We start from the raw sequence: 19,055 nt of genomic DNA, 5'->3' as shown, positions 1-19,055 counted from the left end.
TGGTTTCCTTCTAGAGTTCCCAACTCCCAACAACCAACTCTCAGCCCTGGCCTACAAAAGGACAGAGGGCCACTGCAGCATACAAGGCCAGGCACTCCTCTGTGTGTGTGTGTGTGTGTGTGTGTGTGTGTGTGTGTGTGTGTGTGTGTGTGTGTGTGTGTGTCCACTTCCCCTTTTCATTCTGCTCCCTCTCTTTGTCAAAAGCAAACATTGTCACCAACCCCTGGCTGCGCCTACTCATGACCTACGACCCCACTACCCCTCCCTCCTTTCTTTCATTCCCTCCATCCTTCTTTCATTCCCTCTGGGATGGGACTGCTTTGGATCAGCTATTGAGGGATGCCCACCACCACCCCCCCACAACTCTTCACACACACGTCACAAACAGTCATCGACCAATTGGATGCTCTCATGACGCCACGCCCACCCAGGCAGCGTGTGAGAGTGTGTGGTGTGTGTAACCCCACTCCCACTACTTCATCCCATGTCAGTAGAAGTGCATAGTCTGTCTTACAAAACTGTCTGACAAACAGTCATCCATCCATAGGATTACCCAGCCAGCAGGGCCAATAGAGGTCTTAACCCTACATGCAATGTACATTATGCTACCTGTGGTTAGAGTGGATACACACATTTACATAACCTTAATCTACAGACCAGGAGCTCTTTATAGACATTAAGAATTCACTATTGGATGAGCTGCCTGGATGATGCTTGAAGGGGCATCGTCACGTCCACATGCAATCAGCTGCAACCAGGCGACTGAGTGATGTGATTCAATTCCATGGTTGTGGATTATAGGGTGGACTGTGATTGGACAGTTTTCTAGTATCTGAGCCCAACTGACTGTATGACTAACAAATTGTAGCATAAGTCATAGTGACAACAACAGTTGGAAGAACCATCTAGTCCACAGAGCTGGGACGAGGGCTCAGTCACAACTCACAAACATCTCTTTGAAAGAAAAGGCGGCAGAATAAGTGAATTTCAGCAGAGAGGGAGAAACAGCATCTTGTGACTTCTACACAGGAGGAAAACAGCTTTATTGCAGTGAGTGACCCGACCACGCTCTCTAAATGAGAACCTACTGAGTTTCATTAACAACATGGTTAACACGGACCCCCTGTAATGCATTCCAAATGGTGCCCTTTTCCCTTTACTGTGCCCCCTGAGGCTCTGGTCAAAGTGGTCGATTATAAAGGGTATAGGGTGCCATTAGAGACATACCCCTGAGTTACAGCTGTTTAGCCCCAAGGTGTTATTTTAAAAACGAACCTCCGCCCCTGCTTACCTGACACCAAACTGAGGCTCCTTCGTGGAGGGATTTAGTTATCAGTGACCGTATCACAGAGCCAAGCAACCAACTGCTCCTTCCACCACGTGAGCCCCCTCATTAAGCACTATGGGAATCATGACCACAAAAACAACTTCTTGTACAGATTAAGAATGTAGAAACTAGCAACAACATCCTGTGTGCCATTCTGTCTGTCTGGGCTGTTGCATCGGCACCCGCAAGTTGCACCCTTGCTGGGCATCATCTTTACCTCAGCGCTGCTCTGACATCATCCATCTACCAACCCTGTGTGATCTTTATCAGACGAGGTATAGCAAGCTACATCCTTCCTTCTGCACCTTATCTGTATCTTCATACCTGGGATATTTTGTGTACGCCAATCTATTTAGGTACTTTAGTTTGCCACTACAATGGCAGCAGAGGAAGAATTGAGAGAGTATAATAAAACATTGCTTAACATGTTACTCAGAGCAGTGAGTAAGGAAGTAGAGAAGGATAGTAAATGATTGGGTTGTGTCTTACCTGCAGTTCGCACCACGCCACCTCCACTGTAGTCTCCGTATCCAGGCCCTTGTAGACCGTCTTGAAGGATCCGCGTCCAATCTCGATGTCAAACTTTAGGAAGCGTCCATCCAGCGAGGTCCCTATGGCCTTGGTCTCTACTTCCTCTATGTCGTCCTGAACCTTCTTCTCTGCTTCCCTCTTCTGCTCCTCTAATAGGGCCTTAGCGGCCCCCTTCTCCTTCTCCTCTCGCATCTCCTCTGTAACACTACCGCTCTCCTCCTCCGCGGGCTCCCCCGCTTTACTGGGCACCACCTCCTCGATTCCAGGAGCCTCTGCGGCGGCTAACGACAACAGCTTCTTTACTTTCTCTCCGCCGCAAACATCCAATACTGCCGTGCTTGGCTTTATCTGCACTACCATACCATCCACTCTAGTACCACCACCAACACTGGGCCCTAATACCGCACTACAAGGCCCATCCCCTCCTTCCTCATCTGCCTCCACCTCGGCCACCGCCAGACACGGCTCAGGTACCACCACAGAGGGGACAGCCAGGGAGAGCCAGCCCAGGCTGGGGGGCTCACAGTCAGGCGGGGAGGTGAGGATGACGGCCTTGCTGGGGAGGTCTAATGCGGTGGCGTTCGAGTCACAGATGACGCTGCGCCGGAAGAAGCGATGCTCGGCCTGTTTGGGGTCGCGGTCCATGGTGTGGCGGCGTCGGCGGACACCGTCGGTTCCCAAATTCTCACCAAGGTACGTGTCCGAGCTGGAACCATTCACATTCTTGGGCGGCGGAGGGAAAGGGGCAAGGAACTTGTCTGTTTCCGACATCTTGTTTTTTTTATTCCAGGGCGTGAGTGAGCAATGAGCAACAAAAAAAACTCCAAAATATAAAGTATAAATAAATTACAAGGAAGAACCAAAACTTGAGAAAAAGTAACTGTAAACCTCAACCAACAATAAACCAAAACTTTTGTTGTGAAGAACCGAACACCTGTGTGTCTTCCAAACAAACTCCTGAGAGGGGGGAAATATATAACATGGGTATATAAAATAAAACCTCTGGAGAAAACCCTCTGTGGAGTTTGGATGGGGGGAGAGTTAACTTAACCTCCTCTGTAAGTGTCACTTAACAACAACAGTTACTATAACTTTTACAGCGCTCAGGGGTGGTTGGGCCCAGAAGAGGGGGCGTTCTTTTATAAATGGAAAAGAACAGGAAACAGTCACAGAGGAGCAAGCGCTGATGATGACACACAAGGACCGTCAAATCCACACCATCCATCCTGTAGCGACCCAGAGATAGCCTTCATTGAGCATAAGGGACCACAAGAAGAGGAGGCCAGATAGTCTGTACTAGCAGGCTCAGGCTGACTGCTTGGGCCTGGACAGTGGACAGCCTCTGGCGTGTCTCTGTAGTGATGGTGGGGGAGGGAGAAATCTCACTCACACCAGTAACTCCACTGCCTCCAAAGCCAGGTCCAGATTCACTAAAAGAGAACAGAGGGAGAGTGAAGGAATGAGGCAGAGAAGTTTGGTTTAATTGCATATCCAAATTTAAAGTAACTGTAAACCTCAACCCTGACTCTGCTTGACCTCAGGGTTACAGCGTAAAACAATTCAGAGAGTAGCTTGGTTTGGCATGCACTACCGCAGCTGCAGAACAGGAGACTTGGTTTTGCACATCCCAAATTGCACTCTATTCCCTACATAGTACACTACTTTTGACCAGAGCTATTCCCTACATATAGTTTACTATATGGCAGTGGTTATCAAACCTCTCCTCAGGAGAACCCTAGCCGTTCCATGTATTTGATCTATTCCAGAACTAGCACACCTGATTCAACAAATCATCAATCCCTTGAATAGGTGAATCAGGTGAGCTAGTTCAGAGCTACAAAAAATTATGAAAAGGTTAGTGCTATCCGGGATCCTTGGGACATCCCTACCCTAAACCTCCTGTAGGTTTTCGTTTCAACACCAGTTGTAACTAACCCGCTTCAGTTTATCAACCAGCTAAGTATTAGAATCAGGTGCGCTAGATTAGGGTTGGTGCGCTCCAGGAACAGGGTTGGAGAGCCATGCATTAACCTTTTAGGAGTAGCGTCAGAGTTGAGATGTCCCAAGGATTCAGTTTAAACTTTTCCATTGTGGAAGGAAGAAGTGTCCCCGATGAGTGGTTTGAGAACCACTGATATGGAAGTGTGCAATTTGGGACGCAAAACAGTGTGGCATCTAAAAACGAATTAGCTCGCTACCCATTCCATTACTCTAGTTCAGAAATGTATGGACATGTCTGAATATTAATTAAAGCACCAAAAAAAGTCATTCCCCATAATTGTACTATTAATATTTTTCCACGAGTAATTTCCACTGGTAATGTATAATCTCGTTTACCAGATTCCTGACCATGCGCAGATAATTTATTAACTGAGAGAGATTTTCTTAGAAATCCCAAAATGAAGATAAATCCGAAGTGACTGAAATGTAATTACAAAGAAAAAAACATTTGAACCTGGTTAAACAAGACACACATGAATGACATTGACGGGTCGCCAATCTGAGAATGAATGATCTCATTAACTTCGTGGGTCGAATCGATACCGTGAGCAAGATAATATTATTTATTTTATACCGAAAAACATTGACGCTGTCAATAGTATCTGATAACGGTGACTCGATTTTGTATTATATTTTCTTCCGATCATAAATGTTACGTTATTCATTTACCTTTATTGAAGAGTACGCTCTGTGGCCTTTCCCTTCCCACTCGTCTTTATAGCTAGCTAGCATAACTGGCTAACCATGGTGGAATAGTTCGCTAGCTACACTTCTACAGTGCTGTCTTGCCGTAGCTATAATGAATTCTACAACGAACAGACACATCTATCGACTGTCAAGGGGTCTGTACCAAAGCGAGTGTACAGCGAAATATTTATGTTATTTATCGTCAACTTGGACAACTAGCTAGCTAACTTAGTCAAGTAAAAAGCTCGTGAGGAACATGAAAACGAAGCAAGGTAGTCCTGGTTACTTTACGCTCGCGCTGAATATGGATAGTCTCGCGCATAAAATGACTTCCAGACAGAGCGCACGATGCAGATAAATAGTTAGCGTTGTTACAACAAACTAGCAGTAATTGCAAGTGTCCAATGCCAGGCATGTTAAGCAAACCCAGCCGACGCAACACAACGCCGATACGGTAGGTTTTCCACAGCACGCGCTTTCGCGAGCCGTAGAAGTTAGCTAAAAAGCTATTTCGTAGTGAAACAGCCAAGAATCAAGCTAGTATACCTGGATGTCATTAGCCTGTGTGTCAATATGCATGCACTTTCCAGCTACATCAACAACATGATTGGTAAATGCATTACCTTTTGTATCATGGCCATTCTCCCGTAGATCGGCTGGTTGATACTTGAGTAATTCAACAACAACAAAAATATGTAACGATAGTCCGAGTTACTAGTATTAGATCACATTCGTTTTTTTGTTAAATGTGCAAGAATAAACGCGCATATCTACATTCCAAAGCGACCGTATGCGTTCTCAAGACCGCGTCTTTCATTGGCTTTAGCAGCTACCTCAAGCAGAGCGAGAAAGCCACGTTCATATCGGGGTTGTATCCAGCAGTTCTTCTCTCCCTCCTATTAGATCAGAGCGGACAAAACAAATTCCTCATCTCTCAGCCGCAATTCCAGATGACCTCAATTTTACTCCATCTCCATGCGATTACTCCGCTACAGTTGTATTACGATGTGAACACAGAAAGAGCAAGACATCCACTGCGGTTCAATTCTCGTTCACTCGTCTGTTCCAATGACTCCGTTCGAATCGAATGCGCTTTTGTTATCCACAAAACAGCAGACAGAAAATGACAACACAATGTATGTAGGCAAAGACTCTCTCCTACGTGTCCACAGTCAGATGTTGCCGTTTCAGGTCGCTAACATAGCCTACATACAGCTGTTTCCCCTTCGTTCGCTTCATTCACAGATGTCAGGCATGTAAGGTTTGATGGAGCGCCGACTGTGTATCTGGTTGCTAACTGCTCTAGCCAAGCTATGAGCTTCCAAACTGCGTGTTGACGTGGGGCCCTCGTCAGCCAGTCGCTTTTTTTCTTTTTTTTAAATCAAAGACCTGGGGGATCGCGCCTGCTTCCACACTGTGGCGAGACCGAAGCCAGCGATAGCAGACTGGATTCAACATTTTATACGGATACACAGTCCAAAAAGACCATGGAGTATGGGGACATGTCACTTTTTATCCGGGGGAGAGTAGACTGACTGTCAACTTCCCTGCCCCCTAAAATGATTCAGCTATAACATAGTAGGCTAAGAAGAGCTCTTAACGGTACTGTCTCACAGTGATGCGTTATCATTTTGTGAGTGTGTTTTTTTGTTGAAAATACCACTTTTTCATGTGGACAATGAACACCATTCATTTTAGCTTTTCTTAATGAGAATAATATACTTATTTGTAAATGTCAATCAGAGTACTTCTATTGAAATAACATTACAACTAAATACATCTGATATAGCACCTGCGAAAAGTGCTTGTTTCCAGATGTTGGGATGGAGAGCCTGCGCAGAAGTGGATCTTATCGAATTTGTAGTCAATGAAGGAGGAAGTATAATCCGAGTATATTGACATTCATGATGTTTTGAAATCCATTTCAATTATATACTGTAGATTACCTTGTGTGTTGTTCGGGTTGTGTGGCTGTCAAATTTAAAGTCCAGGTTCATCATTAAAAGCTATTCGTTTGGTCACTGCAAATGTATTGCACTACAATTCCCAAGCACAACATTGACACACCGCGCGAGATCCACAAGGGGGATTTTAGTTTTCATCGGATAATGATGTTAAACCAGCCTAATGCGTTTGGCCCCATTCTTTCATTATAATGGATTGTCTTTGTCTGAAAGTTGTTGGTTGAATAAGCAATTGGAAACGTTTACATGTTTGTCTTATTGTTTGTGAAAATCATTGTATTACATCACTATTGTCAATAACGTGCAAATCTTTCAGCCTCTTTCAGAAGTAGGCTAGTTTGAAAATGTGTATTTATAGGGTGGTACAATTTCCTGCATTTTTCACATAGTTTTAAAAGACATACACTGACTTCCATAGACTACCAGAAGTCCAGTACAATTTACAACCACTCTGACATGACATTTGTTGTAACTCCAGACCTGATCATGAGAGTTTAATGATGAGAACCAGCTTTGGCCTGAGAAAGCCTCTAGCTTCTCCCTGAGACAGCCATAAAGTAGCTTCTCAACAGAAAATTACCATGTCAACTGGGTTGATTTATTCTCTTCATGTTGTCCCATATGCAGCCTCTAACAATGGGATAGCCCTCTTTTGTAACTTCCTGTGTAAGATCCAAACCAGTCTCTTTCTTTCTTTCTCTCTCACACATCACACAGTCTCTTCAGCAGCTCTTCTATTCAGCTGACAGTTCAATGTAGATCGATGTAGACAGCCCTCATTGTGTATGCCAAATTGCACTCTATTTCCTATATAGTGCACATCTTTTGACCAGAGCCCATAGGGTTATATAGGGAATAGGGTGTCATTTTGAATGTAGCTTCAGTCTGTGTGGGTGTGCTCTCCGCAGCCATTCCTCTGGGACCAGAGTTGCTCTCTTACCAAGCCTCAGCACCTTGTCTGGGTAGTGCTGCTGACTGAGAGGTGCAGACGGTGCAGTTGGCTCCCCTGCTCTTTGACTAACGCTGGGCTCCGATGCCGGACTCCGGTGCCGGGCTCCAGTGTCCAACAGGTGTCCAAGTGGCCTGAGAAATAGAAGCTCTGCCTGAATGGGATCTCTCCTAACGCAGACAGGAAGGAGTCGGAAATATGAAGACAGAAGCTATCGCTACAATAATTAACAATGTAACATGTTTTGGTTGATATAGTAATAACAATATCTGTATTGTTGTCTATAAGGAGGGAACTTTGTCTTTTTAAATGAAATATTGTTTTTGTTTTTATTACTGTTAAATGTATAATAGACAAGTGTGTGAAACATGGCATTAATTCAGGCGAAAACAACTTGGTTGTAAGTCATAGATGAACCCTTAATAGAAGATAGATGATGTAATAGATGATGTACTGGATATGGTAATGTTGGAGTTTTTCTCAATAGAGAAACCCTGTCATATTTAAACCCTTGTCCTAACACATATTTCCTGTTGGTGCAGAGTTGAGCAGGAAGTCAATAGCCTTTGAAGGTCAAAACGGTGGCACACACATACAGTACACACACACAGGGAGACACACACACATACAGTCACACACATTTATGCATGCACACACACACATACTGTACTCAAACCAACTCTAGTTGCAAAAAGAAATGTCACTGAAGTCAACACTGTAAATTCCAATAAAGTTACGCAATATTTTGGACTGCAGTTTTAATACAATCTAATGTTCTGCAATATTTGTGACTATCTTTTGATCATTTTTTCAAGTGTAGGGTTAGTGTAGTGTAGGATTAGCGTAGTGACTGTGGGAAAGGGGGGATACCTAGTCAGTTGTACAACTGAATGCCTGAAATGTGTCTTTTGCGTTTAACCCAACCCCTCTGAAACAGAGAAGGGGCTGCCTTAATCAACATCCACGTCTTCGGCGCCCAGGGAACAGTGGGTTAACTGTGGGGTTAGTATTAGGTTAGTGAAGGGTTAGTGTAGGGTGGGGTTAGTGTAGGGTGGGGTTAGTGAAGTGTAAGGTTAGTGTGGGGTTAGTGAAGTGTGGGGTTAGTGTAGTGTGGGGTTAGTGAAGTGTTAGTGTAGGGGTGGGGTGAGTGTAGTGTGGGATTAGTGTTGTGTGTGGGTAGTGTAGGGCTAGTGTAGTGTGAGATTAGTGTAGGGTGGTGTAGTTGGGGTTAGTGTAGTGTTTGTGTAGTTGGGTTAGTGTAGTGTTAATGTAATGTAGGGTTAGTGTAGTGTGGGGTTAGTGTGAGTGTGGGGTTAGTGTGGTGTTAATGTAATGTAGGGTTAGTGTAGTGTGGGGTTAGGGTTGTGTGGGGTTAGTGTAGTGTAAGGTTAATGTAGTGTGGGGTTGTGTAGTGTGGGGTTAGTGTAGTGTATGGGTAGTGTAAGGTTAGTGTAGTGTGGGGTTAGTGTAGTGTATGGGTAGTGTGTGGCGCAGCGGTCTAAGGCACTGCATCTCAGTGCAAGAGGCGTCACTACAGACCCTGGTTTGATTCCAGGCTGTATCACAACTACACTGGCTTCCTGTTAAGGCAAGGGCTGATTTCAAGGTTTTACCTTTAACCTAGAAAGCATGACATGGGCTTGCTGCTACCTATCTTTCTGATTTGGTCCTGCCGTACATACCTACATCGTACGCTACAGTCACAAGAAGCAGGCCTCCTTATTGTCCCTAAAATCTCTAAGCAAACAGCTGGAGGCAGGGCTTTCTCCTATAGTGCTCCATTTTTATGGAATTGTCTTCCTACCCATGTGAGAGACGCAGACTCGGTCTCAACCTTTAAGTCTTTATTGAAGACTCATCTCTTCAGTAGGTCCTATGTTTGAATGTGGTCTGGCCCAGGAGGGTGAAGGTGAACGGAAAGGCACTGGAGCAACAAACCGCCCTTGCTGTCTCTACCTGGCCGGTTCCCCTCTCCCACTGGGATTTTCTGCGTCTAACCCTATTACAGGGGCTGAGTCACTGGCTTACTGGTGCTCTTCCATGCCGTCCCTAGGAGGGGTGCCTCACTTGAGTGGGTTGAGTCACTGACGTGGTCTTCCTGTCCTGGTTGGCGCCCCTTAGGTTGTGCTGTGGCGGAGATCTTTGTGGGCTATACTCGGCCTTGTCTCAGGATGGTAAGTTGGTGGTTGAAGATATCCCTCTAGTGGTGTGGGGCCTGTGCTTTAGCAAAGTGGGTGGGGTTATATCCTGCCTGTTTGGCCTTGTCCGGGGTATCGTCGGATGGGGCCACAGTTTCTCCCGACCCCTCCTGTCTCAGCCTCCAGTAGTTATGCTGCAGTAGTTAATGTGTCGGGGGCTAGGGTCAGTCTGTTATATCTGGAGTATTTCTTCTGTCTTATCCAGTGTCCTGTGGGAATTTAAGTATGCTCTCTCTAATTCTCTTTCTTTCTTACTTTCTTTCTCTCTCTCGGAGGACCTGAGCCCTAGAACCATGCCTCAGGACTACCTGGCTTGATGACTCCTTGGTCCCCAGTCCACCTGGCCCGTGCTGCTGCCCCAGTTTCAAACTGTTCTACCTGCAGCTATGGAACCCTGACCTGCTCACTGGACGTGCTACCTGTCCCAGACCTGCTGTTTTCAACTCTTTCAGAGACAGCAGGGAGCGGTAGAGATACTCTGAATGATCGGCCATGAAAAGCCAACTGACATTTACTCCTGAGGTGCTGACCTGTTGCACCCTCGATAACCACTGTGATTATTATTATTTGACCATGCTAGTCATCTATGAACATTTGAACATCTTGGCCATGTGCTGTTATAATCTCCACCAGGCAACAGCCAGAAGAGGACGCCAATCCCTCATCCTGGTTCCTCTCTATGTTTCTTCCTAGGTTCTGGCCTTTCTAGGGAGTTTTTCCTACCACCGTGCTTCTACACCTGCATTGCTTGCTTTTTGGGGTTTTAGGCTGGGTTTCTGTACAGCACTTTGTGACATCAGCTGATGTAAGAAGGGCTTTATAAATACATTTGATTGATTGATGATTGGGAGTCCCATAGGGCGTGTATAATTGCCCCAGCGTCGTCCGGGTTAGGGTTTGGCGGGGTAGGCTCACGTAAATAAGAATTTGTTCTTAACTGACTTGCCTAGTTAGTGTAGTGTGGGTTTAGTGTAGTGTATGGTTAATGTAGTGTATGGTTAGTGTAGTGTGTGGTTTAGTGTAGTGTATGTTTAGTGTAGTGTGGTAGGATTAGTGTAGTGTGGGTTTGATTGTGTAGTGTGGGTGTTAGTGTAGTGTGGATTTAGTGTAGTGTGGGTTTAGTGTAGTGTATGGTTAGTGTCTGGTAGGATTAGTGTAGTGGGTTTAGTGTAATGTGGGTTTAGTGTAGTGTATGGTTAGTGTAGTGTGTATTTAGTGCAGTGTATGGTGGATTAGTGTAGTGTATGGTTAGTGTATGGTAGAATTAGTGTAGTGTGGGTTTAGTGTAATGTGGGTTAAGTGTAGTGTATGGTAGGATTAGTGTGTGTGGGTTTAGTGTGTGTGGGTTTAGTGTAGTGTATGGTTGTGTAGTTTTTTTGGTTTGGTGTTGGTTGTGTAGTGTGGGTTTAGTGTAGTGTGGGCTTAGTGTGGTGTATGGTTTGTGTATGGTAGGATTAGTGTGGTGTGGGTTTAGTGTAGTGTGGGTTTATGTGTGGTGTATGGTTAGTGTATGGTAGGATTAGTGTAGTGTGGGTTTAGTGTAGTGTTTTGTGTTGTAGTGTGGGTTTAGTATAGTGTATGGTAGGATTAGTGAGTGTGGGTTTAGTGCTTAGTGTGTGGTAGGATTAGTGTAGTGTGGGTTTGTGTGGTGTGGTTAGAGTATGGTAGGATTAGTGTGGTGTGGGTTTAGTGTAGTGTATGGTTAGTGTATGGTAGGATTAGTGTAGTGTGGGTTTAGTGTAGTGTGGGTTTAGTGTAGTGTAGTTTGGGGGATTATGTAGTGTGGGTTTAGTGTAGTGTTGGTAGGATTAGTGTGGTGTGGGTTTAGTGTAGTGTATGGTTAGAGTATGGTAGGATTAGTGTAGTGTGGGTTTTAGTGTAAGTATGGTTAGTGTGTGTGGGTTTAGTGTGGAGTGTGGGGTTTAGTGTAGTGTGGGTTTAGTGTAGTGTATGTAGTGTATTGCTTAGGATTAGTGTAGTGTTGGGTTAGTGTAGTGTGGCGTGGTTAGAGTATGGTAGGATTAGTGTTGGGTTAATGTAGTGTATGATTGGTGTAGTGTGGGTTTAGTGTAGTGTTGGTATGCAGTGTGTTAGTTTTGTATGGTTAGTTTAGTGTGGGTTAGTGTAGTGGTGGTGGATAGTGTAGTGTTGTTAGTGTAGTGTATGGTTAGTGTAGTGTGGGCTTAGTGTATTGTAGGATTAGTGTAGTGGGATTCCTGTATATCAGATGTGTTCTCGGGGTCACAACCAGGTCAGATAATGTTTGAAAACCAATGTCCATCATTAGGATGACTAGCCTTGCCCACCCCAGCCTCTATAGTGTGTATTAAATCTAGCCTTTCTCAAGTCTCAAATACACTTGGGAAATAAACACAAACATATTTTCCTGCTGAAATTCCTAAAAACTTACACCAATTACCCTATTCCCTTATTTAACAGATGATGTTACAGAGCAAGCAGCTTGTCAAGTGTATTTTAGATTGATTACCCTGTGGAGCGATTCTGCTCAGGGTCGACTAGTGTTTCTATCTTATGTCTGTCACCAAGAACATTATCTCCAAATGGCAATCCATTGCCTATATAGCAATTACTTTAGATCCAGAGCCCTATTCCCCATATAGTGCAGTACTCTAGACCAGAGCCCCATTGCCCTATAGTGCAATTACTTTAGGACTAGAGCCCAATAAGCCTATATAGTGCACTACCAAGGACCAGAGCCTCTATTCCCTATATAGTACCATTTTAGACCAGAGCTCCTATTCCCTATATAATGTACCACTTTAGACCAGAGCCCTATTCCCTATATAGTGCACTACTTGACCAGAGCCCTGTCTCTATATAGTGCACCACTTAAGACCAGAGCCTATTCCCTGTAGTGCAATTACTTTGACCAGAGCCCTCTATTCTCAATATAGTGCACTACTTTAGACCAGAGTCCTCTATTCTCATAGTAAATTTCCCCTTAGACCAGAGCCCTATTCCCTATAGTGCACTACTTTAGACCAGAGTCTTCTATTCCCTATATAGCACTACTTTAGACCAGGAGCCCTATTCCTATATAGTGCAATACTTTAGACCAGAGCCCTACCTCATATAGCAAAATTACTTTAGACCAGAGCCGGTGCGCACCTATTCTCGCCACGCCACCTGGTAGGAGCGACCTGTCAGGTAGGACGCAATCCAACGTGGGCGCGCCGAGAGATGCCCAGCTCGGAGAGGGTGGAGAGGAGGGATCTGATGGTTCACAGTATCAAAGGCAGCAGATAGGTCTAGAAGGATGAGAGCAGAGGAGAGAGAGTTAGCTTTAGCAGTGCGGGAGAGCCTCCTTGACACAGAGAAGAGCAGTCTCAGTTGAATGCCCAGTCTTGAAGCCTGACTGATTAGGATCAAGAAGGTCATTCTGAGAGAGATAGCAAGAGAGCTGGCCAAGGACGGCCCGTTCAAGAGTTTTGGAGAGAAAAGAAAGAAGGGATACTGGTCTGTAGTTGTTGACATCGGAGGGATCGAGTGTAGGTTTTTCAGAAGGGGTGCTACTCTCGCTCTCTTGAAGACGGAAGGGACGTAGCCAGCGGTCAAGGATGAGTTGATGAGCGAGGTGAGGTAGGGGAGAAGGTCTCCGGAAATGGTCTGGAGAAGAGAGGAGGGGATAGGGTCAAGTGGGCAGGTTGTTGGGCGGCCGGCCGTCACAAGACGCGAGTTTCATCTGGAGAGAGGGGAGAAAGAGGTCAAAGCACAGGGTAGGGCAGTGTGAGTAGGATCAGCGGTGTCTTGTTTGACTTAGCAAACGAGGATCGGATGTCGTCAACCTTCTTTTCAAAATGGTTGACGAAGTCATCCTCAGAGAGGGAGGGAGGGGGGAAGGAGGATTCAGGAGGGAGGAGAAGGTAGCAAAGAGCTTCCCCTAGGGTTAGAGGCAGATGCTTGGAATTTAGAGTGGTAGAAAGTGGCTTTTTAGCAGCCAGAGACAGAAGAGGAAAATGTAGAGAGGAGGGAGTGAAAGGGATGCCAGGTCCGCAGGGGAAGGCGAGGATTTTCCTCCATTTCCGCTCGGCTGCCCCGAGCCCTGTTCTGTGAGCTCGCAGTGAGTCGTCGAGCCACGGAGCAGGAGGGGAGGACCGAGCCGGCCTGGGAGGATAGGGGACAGAGAAAATTAAAGGATGCAGAGAGGGAGGAGAGGAGGGTTGAGAGGCAGAATCAGGAGATAGGTTGGAGAAGGTTTGAGCAGAGGGAAGAGATGATAGGATGGAAGAGGAGAGAGTAGCGGGAGAGAGAGAGCGAAGGTTGGGACGGCGCAATACCATCCGAGTAGGGGAGAGTGAGAAGTGTTGGATGAGAGCGAGAGGGAAAAGGATACAAGGTAGTGGTCGGAGACTTGGAGGGAGTTGCAATGAGATTAGTGGAAGAACAGCATCTAGTAAAGATGAGGTCAAGCGTATTGCCTGCCTTGTGAGTAGGGGGAAGGTGAGAGGGTGAGGTCAAAAGAGGAGAGGAGTGGAAAGAAGGAGGCAGAGAGGAATGAGTCAAAGGTAGACGTGGGGAGGTTAAAGTCACCCAGAACTGTGAGAGGTAAGCCATCCTCAGGAAAGGAACTTATCAAGGCGTCAAGCTCATTGATGAACTCTCCAAGGGAACCTGGAGGGCGACGTAAATGATAAGGATGTTAAGCTTGAAAGGGCTGGTAACTGTGACAGCATGGAATTCAAATGAGGAGATAGACAGATGGGTCAGGGGAGAAAGAGAGAATGTCCACTTGGGAGAGATGATGATTCCAGTGCCACCACCCCGCTGGCTCGATGCTCTAGGGGTATCTTTGCGAAAACACGTGGGCAGACGAGGAGAGAGCAGTAGGAGTAGCAGTGTTATCTGTGGTAATCCATGTTTCCGTCTGCACCAGGAAGTCTAGGGACTGGAGGGTAGCATAGGCTGAGATGAACTCAGCCTTGTTGGCCAGGAGAAACCGGCAGTTCCAGAGGCTGCCGGAGACCTGGAACTCCACGTGGGTCGTGTCGCGCTGGGACCACCAGGTTAGAGTGGCAGCGGCCACGCGGTGTGAAGCGTTTGTTGGCCTGTGCAGAGGGGAGAGAACAGGGATAGACAGACACATAGTTGACAAGCTACAGAAGAGGCTACGCTAATGCAAAGGAGATTGGAATGACAAGTGGACTACACGTCTCGAATGTTCAGAAAGTTAAGCTTTACGTTGCAAAAATCTTATAGACTAAAATGACCGAAAATGATACAGTACTGCTGGCTGGTGGAGTAGGCTAGCTAGCAGTGGCTGCGTTGTTGACTTTGAACGTGTAGCTGGCTAGGTAACCTCGATAGTTTCAGTACTACACCTTGTCATGATACAAAAGCAACTTTGTAGCTAGCTAACATAACACTAATCAAGACGTTCCTTTGTAATGTATTTAGTTTCTACAATGCTGCTCGTCGGTAATAGTTGGCTGGGTTTGGAAACGTCGCGGCTGGCTAGCTAACCTCGATAGTTACTCTAAAGTACACAATTATCTTAGATACAAGGACAGCAAAGACAACTATGTAGCTGGCTAACTAACACTAACACTACACTAATCAAGTCGTTCCGTTGTAATGTAATAGTTTCTACAGTGCTGCTAGTCGGTAGAAGTTGGCTGGTTGGCTAGCTAGCAGTGTTGACTAGCTAGCTAGCAGTGTAGACTACGTTAGGAGGACGAAGATAGCTAACCTCGATAATTACTCTAATTACTCTAAACTACACAATTATCTTTGATACAAAGACGGCTATGTAGCTAGCTAAGAAAAATTGCTCAGATCAAACAAATCAAACCGTTGTAATGTAGTGAAGTGTAATATTACCTGTGGAGCGAAGCGTAGTCGACTGCTCGCTCCAGACAGATACAGTTATATATCTTGAAAACATAATTGCTGACATGCAAAACATTTTTGGGACCATATCAACAATGGACTAATGAAACAAATACCAAAAGATAGTTTTTGGGTGGAATTTTCCTTTAATGCATAGTACATTTCCTTTTGTGATGCAATGGTTAAATGCCCATTGTTTTCAAGTGCAATAATGAACAGCACTGCAGTTGAGGAACTAGGCAAGGCTGCTGCATTGAGCACTGAGCTCTGGTGAGGCAGAGTCAAACAGCACATGATTTTCCTATTCTGCGAGGACATGAGAAACTCATTTAAACTAAAACTCAGAAAGCATTAAGTAAATGAACTGTCACTGGTCATTTGTACCCATTTCCCCTTCCTTTTCACAACCCCTCTGTTTCTCAATGACTCTTTGTCTTTTAGAATGTGCTTGAGGGCCTCTCACGTCAGTCAATACATTAGGGCTGGTTGGTGGTTATTGGCGTTTGCGTCCCAAATGTCACCCTCTTCCTTATGTAGTGAATATTCCTTATGTGGACCCATAAGGCTCTGGTGAAAAGTAGTTCACTGCTATTTGGGATGTGCCCATGGTGACGTGGGGTTTTGTACATGTTTTATTTTCACTGCACACAGAGGTTAGCAACACTCTGAAAACATTATAAAACACAGTAACCACCTCATTTATTTTTCTTTCACACATGCCCTCCTCCCTCCCTCCCTCCCTCCCCTCCTCCCTCCTCCTCACACCCTGTTCTCTCTTTCTTATCATCGTGACACACGTGTTCGTTCTGTGGTCTTTCTCTCACTATGCACATTGTGAGGGCTATGAAGCCTCCAGCACCCCCTTAACCCTGCCAAATGATGAAGATGTGGAAAGTGACAATACATGGGATATCTGTTTTTAGACATGGTATAGGACCCCCAGTGGTCTGTTTTCAGACATGGTATAGGACCCCCTTTCCCCCACTGCTTCCCCCCAGTGGTCTGTCTTAGACATGGTATAGGACCCCCAGTGGTCTGTCTTAGACAAGTGGTCTATTTCCAGACATGGTATAGACCCCCAGTGGTCTGTTTCAGACATGGTATAGGACCCCCAGTGGTCTGTCTTAGACATGGTATAGGACCCCAGTGGTCTGTTTCAGACATGGTATAGGACCCCAGTGGTCTGTTTTAGACATGGTATAGGACCCCAGTGGTCTGTTTCAGACATGGTATAGGACCCCCCCAGTGGTCTGTTTTAGACATGGTATAGGACCCCCCCAGTGGTCTGTTTCAGACATGGTATAGGACCCCCCCAGTGGTCTGTTTCAGACATGGTATAGGACCTCAGTGGTGTTCCCTTCCTAAGTGCATGTCTTTGACTTGGTTGTTTCCTGTCTACTGTGGGCAACAGCATGTTGTTTCCTGTCTACTGTGGGCAACAGCATGTTGTTTCCTGTCTACTGTGGGCAACAGCATGTTGTTTCCTGTCTACTTTGGGCAACAGCATGTTGTTTCCTGTTGGTGTGTCTACTGTGGGCAACAGCATGTTGTTTCCTGTCTACTTTGGGCAACAGCATGTTGTTTCCTGTCTACTGTGGGCAACAGCATGTTGTTTCCTGTCTACTGTGGGCAACAGCATGTTGTTTCCTGTCTACTGTGGGCAACAGCATGTTGTTTCCTGTCTACTGTGGGCAACAGCATGTTGTTTCCTGTCTACTGTGGGCAACAGCATGTTGTTTCCTGTCTACTGTGGGCAACAGCATGTTGTTTCCTGTCTACTGTGGGCAACAGCATGTTGTTTCCTGTCTACTGTGGGCAACAGCATGTTGTTTCCTGTCTACTGTGGGCAACAGCATGTTGTTTCCTGTCTACTTTGGGCAACAGCATGTTGTTTCCTGTCTACTGTGGGCAACAGCATGTTGTTTCCTGTCTACTTTGGGCAACAGCATGTTGTTTCCTGTCTACTGTGGGCAACAGCATGTTGTTTCCTGTCTACTTTGGGCAACAGCATGTTGTTTCCTGTCTACTGTGGGCAACTGATTTGCCCTGCATTTTTTTCTGTATGGACTGGGTTGAAGGAGATAGGTAGCTAACATGATGACTGTATGTTACAAACCACAAGCTATACCAGGAAATGAGGGGCTAAATTTAAGTGATGGAAAGGGAAGTGATGAACATTGAGCTTATGCAACAAATTGTTCAGCATCTTGGAGAACCGGGAAACAATTTAGAATCGCGAATAAGCAGTTTGATATGTTGACACAGACGGATGTAAGAAAATTCTCAGTAAAGCCTTATGATATCAACTTCACTTTCCCTTGTGGGTGTAAGGAGGATGTATTGCTGCAGCGATCATGTTGCAGTGATGGACGTGTCACTTCCTCTTGGTTAGTGGTATTACAAGAGAGGATGAGGATGTAACGGAGGAATTTTAGTTAAAGTTAAAGATATCCTTAGTCAGCTGCTTGGATCTGTATTACTGTCTTAGTTATTACTCTATCTATTAACAAAATACTAACTTGCTTTGGTTAAAAGTGTCTGGTTAATGGTATATTTATTTAAAACGACTGCAGTGACTCTTCTCACCAGCTGGGGGCAGAAGAGAGTCCAAAGACAAAACGCACTGAGCTTTATGTTTCCCCCATGGGGTGCCATTATTTTAAACGCATGGGGAAAATTAGCTGCACGTCTACATGTTCTCTGTGGTTGCAACATTTTAAGAAATTATAGTTTTCCCTGTGGTTGGAGTAGCTTTGAAAAGGTAATTGCTTTGAAAACAGTAATTGCACAAGTCAGGAATGCCTGACTGAGAGGTCTGTGACTGCATTAGCTATGGAAGAGATATGTAATATCTGAGGGGGACAATGGGACCCTAATATTATCTAAACCAGGTTGTTGTCTCATCTTTACGTTAGGATATATATTTTCTCACGACCCACAACTGTTATCTTGTGCCGTGTGGTTGCAGCATCTGCTATAAATTGCCCTCACAGATCCAACACACAGGATGCAGGTTCACCTGTGGCTTTACATTCAGCAGGTGTCCAGAAGAGCAGCAACATCATTCAGAGGATTACATTTGGCCTCTTTGAAAATATTAAATAGCCTTGATTTTGTTTTGCACAAATATCTTTAAAAAAAAAGTTCATCAATGACGACAGTAATTTATAGTATTCTGCATTAACTTTGGGAGCAATACATTTACATGATAGTTGAAGCTTCTTAGTAATTGTGGGTTTCTCTCCCAAACACAATGCTGCATTTTCCCTGGAATGTGTGTGTGTGTGTGTGTGTGTGTGTGTGTGTGTGTGTGTGTGTGTGTGTGTGTGTGTGTGTGTGTGTGTGTGTGTGTGTGTGTGTGTGTGTGTGTTTGTCTTCCTGTCGACCTGCAGGCTCCTCAGGTCATAGTCAAACCCAGTGACACTGATCCAGCCCTGTGACTCACTGCCTGCTATGATATGCAATGTGATCATGATGTAACCTGTACCTTCCCCTCTACGCTCCCTGTGGATAATACACTTCAGTTTATGTTTATTCCTGAAAGTGGGCCT

General features: G+C 45.3%; 1 protein-coding gene across 1 annotated transcript in view; it reads right to left on the bottom strand.

Moving 5' to 3' along the window:
* LOC106599275 (serine/threonine-protein kinase WNK1-like) overlaps window positions 1-5,873 on the bottom strand; it is a 166,643-nt gene extending 160,770 nt beyond the window's left edge. Inside the window, 2 exon segments of the mRNA XM_045712422.1 lie at window positions 1,817-3,288; window positions 5,170-5,873. Of these exon segments, the coding sequence (XP_045568378.1) occupies window positions 1,817-2,629 (813 nt within the window). The 5' untranslated portion in view covers window positions 2,630-3,288; window positions 5,170-5,873.
* Window positions 5,874-19,055: the final 13,182 nt, after the last annotated feature.

Source organism: Salmo salar, unplaced genomic scaffold (genome assembly GCF_905237065.1).
Source record: "Salmo salar unplaced genomic scaffold, Ssal_v3.1, whole genome shotgun sequence".
Classification (NCBI taxonomy): Eukaryota; Metazoa; Chordata; class Actinopteri; order Salmoniformes; family Salmonidae; genus Salmo; species Salmo salar.
This window is presented reverse-complemented; position numbering and strand designations above follow the sequence as displayed.